This window comes from Miscanthus floridulus, chromosome 9 (genome assembly GCF_019320115.1).
Source record: "Miscanthus floridulus cultivar M001 chromosome 9, ASM1932011v1, whole genome shotgun sequence".
Classification (NCBI taxonomy): domain Eukaryota; kingdom Viridiplantae; phylum Streptophyta; class Magnoliopsida; order Poales; family Poaceae; genus Miscanthus; species Miscanthus floridulus.
In genome coordinates this window covers 115,778,082-115,785,193 of record NC_089588.1, presented here as the reverse complement: position 1 = coordinate 115,785,193, position 7,112 = coordinate 115,778,082, and the positions used below count along the sequence as shown (strand labels likewise).

Sequence of the window (7,112 nt, the reverse complement as noted above, 5' to 3'; positions counted from 1 at the left end):
ATTGCCCATAAAAAAATCATGATTTTGTGAAGCATATTTTATTTTATATGGATTTTTTATTAAATAACATTTGTTTAGGAAACAGAATCCAGCCTAACTGCCAAACGGTTTCACGAAGTGATTTTAATTCACCACTTGAAATGTTTCTTCAGAATCTGGATCTGAAACATTTCTACATGAATCTAGAACCCTATCAAACACGCCCTTAATGTCATCGTTGTCTTTGTGGCCTACTACTGGGTTCGTTTCCATGCGGATCCATATTTGATTTTCGGCAGATCCGATCAGAATAGACCCCAAACCAAGTCTTAGGCTATATTTGGTTTGAGGGTTTATCTGGGTAGAAATGGGTTCGACCCAATTTATAGGGATTTTGGATTGAGAGACGAAAGGTTTGGGTTGGTTCCACACGGGATTATTCTCCCAATATGCGGGTTCATAAGGTTTCTCCAAAACGATGGAACCATGCCAACCCAGTTGAAAGCTTGTCTGCCTCCGTCTTCTTCCTCTGTCCGTGAAGGTGTGAGCGCGAGGGTGCTCGACTAGGCCACGTGAGCACGGGTGCTAGGCCGGACGACTTTCTTCATCTGGGCCACTGTCGGGGCAGGGGCTCGGCCACCGGTGGCATGGCACTCCAACATCGGGGCTGCCGTCGGGGCGAGGCTTAGCCGGTGGTGGCGCGGTGCTCCTCGTCGGGGCGGGACTCGGCTACTAGTGCCGGGTGGCACGGCGCTCTTCGTCGGGGCGGGACTCGGCTACTAGTGCCTGGTGGCACGGTGCTCCTCATCAGGGCGGGGCTTGGCTACTAGTGGCTCGGCCTCTGGTGGCATGGCACGGCACTCCTCCATCTGGGCAAGGGGGCGGCTCGGGGACCTGCTCGTCGGGAGGTAGAAGAAGATGGTTGAGTGCCTGACAGTTGGGTCCCACGGCTAGTAGCAGCTAGCGGAGTTAAAATACCGTGGATCCCGACCCGCTCAATCCCTCATACCAAACAAAAAATTGAAATGCACTACTACACAACGTGGCTTTTGTCCCGGTCGGAAAAGGGCTTTTGTCCCGGTTTCCCAACCGGGACTATGAATCCGAGATTAAAGGTGGGACCTTTAGTCCCGGTTTGCTACAACCGGGACTAAAGATCCTCCCAGCTTAAAAAAAAATAATGTCTCCCATCGCTGCGTCCCGTGAGATTCGAACCCAAGACCTCATGCACTGCCTCACGCGGAGCTTACCACCCCACCTACACAACACATCTAACAATGGATGGGATGCTTTCCTTTTGAACTAACCCATCGGGGGACCTTTAGTCCCGGTTGGTGTTACCAACCGGGACTAAAGGGTATACCTTTAGTCCGGGTTGGTATTACCAACCGGGACTAAAGGTTGGAAGACTTTTTAGTTCCGGTTGGTGGCTCCAACCGGAAGTAAAGGAACTTTTAGTCCCGGTTGGTATTACCAACCGGGACTAAAGGTCCTTTAGTCCCGGGGACAAAAAATACCGAGGCTAATGCTAAATTGGGACATCGTTCTAAAGTCTGTTCTCTAGTAGTGATGGCTCCACCCCTCAAACCAAACATGAGATGGGTCCGACCCAACCCAACTAGAATAGGTTCAACTCATTCCACGTCCTTCAGAAATTAAACTAAACACACGCTCAGTGTGTCAGACACATGGAAAATGTGGTCATGCATCCATCTGGTAGAGCATCCCGATCTCAACCAATTCTGGGAAATCGGATCTTTGCCTTTTATAGTGCTAGCTGTTGGACTGCGTAGTCATGAGGTCGTGATCTGAGTAGTTTGCTACCATTAGTGCCGTCGTCTTCGTGGCCTACTTGCTCCTTCGTGGTCTACGTGGCTTAATAATGCTGGGGTCTTTATATATGAACAAAATGAAGCCAAGCTTCCAAAGCAAATCACAGCATTAGTCATCCGGTGCTTCTGTGAACCGCTAGTTTCCTTTTCATTTCGTGTACTTGGCCATGGGTAGCCTTCCACTGGACGACGCCCTTTTCTCCCTAAACCCGGATACATTCGCCGAGGAATCGACCGCCGTGGTCGACTTCCTCGCCCGCTACTACCACGACATCGAGCGGTACCCGGTCATGGCCCCCGACGCCAAGTCAGGGTCCATCCGCAAGGAATTTGTTGACGCCATAGTCGTCGCTATCATCTTTGCCAAAGAAGTTGCTGATGTCGTAGTTTTCGCCCACATCTACATTAGAGCTTCCATGGAAAAAACGAATCCAACCTGCTCCTCGTCGTCGCCGGAGAGGAGGAGGAGGAGATAAATCCCCAATATCAAGAAATTTTGCATGGAGAGACCCTAACACTAAGGACTCGATCTACAAGAAAGCTTATGAAAAATGATGGATCACCACTCCCCCTCCTACGAGATGGCAGAGGGGGAAGGGAGGGGGCCAGCGGTGGTGGAGGTGGCAGCGGTGGTGCTAGGTCTAGTCGCGAGGCGAGAGTTGCAACTCGCAAGTTAGTTAGGACTTACGTCACGTAAACATCGAACCGCCCTTTTGAGCAGCTCCATGAAAATCTCAGATTTTCAGACTCAGGCACGTGGAAATTGTGGCCATGCATGCATCCGTCAGGTAGCAAGAGCATCACAATCTGATTGGGCTGTGGGAATGCCATATTATAATGAGATCGTGACCTCCTTAGGTTCGTTTCTTTGTCATCGTTGTCTTTTGTGGCCTGTGGGAATGCCTTAGGGCTCGTTTGGCTGGGCGAAACGATTCGGTTTCTGGCTAGAAACCGAAGAATCGGCGCCAAACGCACTATCCGCGAAACGCTCCACTCGTGAAACGTTTCTCCCGTTTCGTGGTTTTTTTTTTTTTTTTTTTTTTTTGCCTGCGGGAGAGAAACGGGAGTTGGCTGGTTTCGCTGGTTCCGATTCTACTCTCCCCCGTATGCACTAGCGATTGTTTTTTTCCTTATTCTTTTTTACTGCAACAACTTTTAAATGGCCTGCATATATGTTGTTATTTGCCCATAAAAAAATCATGATTTTGTGAAGCATATTTTACTTTATATGGATTTTTTATTAAATAACATTTGTTTAGGAAGCAGAATCCAGCCTAACTGCCAAACGGTTTCACGAAGTGATTTTAATTCACCACTTGAAATGTTTCTTCAGAATCTGGATCTGAAATATTTCTACAAGAATCTAGAACCCTATCAAACAAGTCCTTAATGTCTTCGTTGTCTTTGTGGCCTACTACTGGGTTCGTTTCCATGCGGATCCATATTTGATTTTCTCCGAATAGACCGCAAACCAAGTCTTAGGCTATATTTGGTTTGAGGGTTTATCTGGGTAGGAATGGGTTCGACCCAATTTATAGGGATTTTGGATTGAGAGACGAGAGGTTTGGGTTGGTTCCACACGGGAATATTCTCCCAATATGCGGGTTCATAAGGTTTCTCCAAAACGATGGAACCATGCCAACCCAGTTGAAAGCTTGTCTGCCTCCGTCTTCTTCCTCTGTCCACGAAGGTGTGAGCGCGAGGGCGCTCGACTAGGCCACGTGAGCACGAGTGCCAGGCCGGACGACTTTCTTCATCTGGGCCACTGTCAGGGCGGGGGCTCGGCCACGGGTGGCGTGGCGCTCCAACATCGGGGCTGCCGTCGGGGCGAGGCTTAGCCGGTGGTGGCGCGGTGCTCCTCGTCGGGGCGGGACTCGGCTACTAGTGCCTGGTGGCACGGTGCTCCTCGTCGGGGCGGGACTCGGCTACTAGTGCCCGGTGGCACGGTGCTCCTCATAGGGGCGGGGCTCGGCTACTAGTGGCTCGGCCTCTGGTGGCATGGCACGGCACTCCTCCATCTGGGCAAGGGGACGGCTCAGGGACCTGCTCGTCCGGAGGTAGATGAAGATGGTTGAGTGCTTGACAGTTGGGTCCCACGCCTAGTGGCAGCCAGCGGAGTTAAAATACCGTGGATCCCGACCCGTTCAATCCCTCATACCAAACAAAAAATTGAAATGGCTCCACCCCTCAAACCAAACATGAGATTGGTCCGACCCAACCCAAGTAGAATAAGTTCAACTCATTCCACGTCCTTCAGAAATTAAACTAAACACACGCTCAGTGTGTCAGACACATGGAAAATGTGGTCATGCATCCATCTGGTAGAGCATCCCGATCTCAATCAATTCTGGGAAATCGGATCTTTGCCTTTTATAGTGCTAGCTGTTGGACTGCGTAGTCATGAGGTCGTGATCTGAGTAGTTTGCTACCATTAGTGCCGTCGTCTTCGTGGCCTAATTGCTCCTTCGTGGTCTACGTGGCTTAATAATGCTGGGGTCTTTATATATGAACAAAAATGAAGCCAAGCTTCCAAAGCAAATCACAGCATTAGTCATCCGGTGCTTCTGTGAACCGCTAGTTTCCTTTTCATTTCGTGTACTTGGCCATGGGTAGCCTTCCACTGGACGACGCCCTTTTCCCCCTAAACCCGGATACATTCGCCGAGGAATCGACCGCCGTGGTCGACTTCCTCGCCCGCTACTACCGCGACATCGAGCGGTACCCGGTCATGGCCCCCGACGCCAAGCCAGGGTCCATCCGCAAGGTTTTCCCCGACGCGGCGCCCGAGACGGGCGAGTCCATGGACCGAATCCTTTACGACGTGCAGCGGGACGTCCTCCCGGGGCTGACGCACTGGCAGAGCCCCAGCTTCTTCGCCTACTTCCAAGCGAACGCGAGCGGCGCGGGGTTCGCCGGCGAGATGCTGTCGGCCGGCCTCAACGTCGTGCCATTCATGTGGAAGGCGTCGCCCGTGGCCACCGAGCTGGAGCAGGTCGTGGTGGACTGGATGGCCGGGCTCCTCGGACTGCCGGAGCTATTCTGCTTCGCGCGAGGCGGCGGCGGCGTGCTGCACGGGAGCACGTGCGAGGCCGTGGTGTGCACCCTTGCCGCTGCGCGCGACCGTGCGATCAGCAGGCTCGGCCATGCTGCCATCCTTAGGATGGTCGTATACGCCTCCGACCAGACCCACGCCACCTTCCAGAAGGGTGCCAGGATCGTCGGCATCCCTCCGGCGAACTTCCGTGTCCTGCACACGACTGCGGAGTCCGGGTACGGCCTGAGTGCGGACACTGTCCGAGCAGCGGTCGAGGAGGACGTCGCTCGTGGACTGGTTCCTCTGTACCTGTGCGCTACCGTCGGCACGACTGGTCTCGGCGCCATTGACCCAGTCCGCGAGCTCGGTCAGGTGGCGCGCTGTTACGGTACGTCCAGTCATGCATGTAAGGCGTTCACTGGTCGTATTGATGCACGTACTCACTCCGTCCCTTAAAAAAGAGTTGCTATGGAAATCGTACTGGTCAAACTTTCTTAATTTTAACTAGGTTTATAAAAAATACGTGCAATATTTATATTTTTAAATAAGATTATTATGAAACTATATTTAACAATCTACCTAATGATACTAATTATGTACTATAAATATTAATATTTTGTTAAATATATTTGGTCAAAGTTAACGAGAATAGCTCTTTTTTAGGGAGAGAGGGAGTATGCACTAAAATGGACCACAGCTCAAGTGTTGAAACGATTTCATAGATACTCAGTGACTGTCACCTGACAAGAGACATGATTCTTATAACTATATATATTTCCAACAAATAACAGGAATGTGGCTGCACATCGACGCCGCGTACGCCGGCAGCGCGGCGATTTGCCCAGAGTTCAGGTGTCACCTCGATGGCGCCGAGCTCGCGGACTCGGTGAGCATGAACCCACACAAGTGGTTCCTCACCAACATGGACTGCTGCTGCCTCTGGGTGGCAGACCCGACCGCCCTCACCAGCGCACTGTCCACTGACCCGGAGTACCTCAAGAACGTCGGCAGCGGCGGTGATGTGTCAACCATCGACTACAAGGACTGGCAGATCGCACTGTCACGACGCTTCCGCGCCATCAAGCTCTGGGTGGTGCTGCGGCGCTATGGAGCGGCGGGCATGCGCAGCTACATCCGGAGGCATGTTCGGATGGCCGAGTGGTTCGAGCTCGCAGTGGTGGCGGACGAGCGCTTCGAAGTCGTGGTGCCGAGGAACTTCTCGCTGGTGTGCTTCCGTCTCCGCCCGCGGCTCGGGATCGATGATGACGCGGTGGATGGTCTTAACAACCAGCTCCTTGCTGCTGTGAATGCGAGTGGGCGGGCGTTCATGACGCACTTCGTCATGGACGGCAAGTTCGTCATCCGGCTCGCCGTTGGCGGGGCCATGACCGAGATGCGCCATGTCCGGGACGTGTGGGAGCTTCTCAAGGAGAAGGCTAATGAATTGGTTGGGGGCTCATGAGGGGTAGTGCATGCAACGCACTACTTCCGACGTTTTTGGCTTTTTATTTAATATAATATTTTCACTATATATATGGACATTATGCAAATCTAAATGTAAAGTCAAAACATGTAGTAACATGGAATAGAGGGAGTACTATATATTAATCAGTCTGGAACCTATAAAAAATTCCGGACCACAACATCTACCAAGCGTAATCTTAAAGTTTTCCGTTGGGATTGCACAATTTTCCATTAAGTTAGATTCAACTCAATCAGAGAATCTACAGAAAAATAGGTCTGACTGGTTTTTGCGAAGGCTAGGCATGCCCAGGTGGCCTAGTGCAGAAAATCCTCCGTGGCCGGATTTTGAAACCTGCTTGGCCGGTTTAACCCACGTATCCAGCCTATCTAATTCTGAAATTTGGCCAGACCTATTTTGCTACATCAGTCTCCCAAAGAAGTGTATTTTCCTCATCCGGACTCCAAACGAGATGATCCAGCTCGACGAGAGTAATATAATGGTATAGTCTGTTATGCAGGTTCACAATTTTGCTGTGAACGAAGAGAAATATATATAGCTTGTTATGATGACACGGGAGCAATGTTAGATTGAGTAGGAATGGTGTGTCATTTAGCTATGCTCGAGTCTTTCGAAAAAAGAGGCTTTCGTAGACTTGGGTAAGCAAGCATGTTCGTGGAGAGTAGCCACTACGTTGCAAGGGATTCGTAGGGGCAGTTCAAGGGGATTTGTAGAGGTGGTTGGCAAACCGCCCTACCATCCTGTTGCTACAAATCGTAAGCCGCTCTACAAATCCGATTTGTAG

At 51.1% G+C, this 7,112-nt stretch overlaps 1 protein-coding gene across 1 annotated transcript; it reads left to right on the top strand.

The window, feature by feature from the left end:
- The first annotated feature begins 4,367 nt into the window (after positions 1 to 4,367).
- On the top strand, positions 4,368 to 6,307 carry LOC136480655 (tyrosine decarboxylase 1-like). The gene is made up of 2 exons (XM_066478136.1): positions 4,368 to 5,233; positions 5,637 to 6,307. The coding sequence occupies exons 1-2, from the start codon at positions 4,417 to 4,419 to the stop codon at positions 6,305 to 6,307; spliced, it is 1,488 nt and encodes a 495-aa protein (XP_066334233.1). The 5' UTR covers positions 4,368 to 4,416.
- The last annotated feature ends 805 nt before the right edge of the window (positions 6,308 to 7,112 follow it).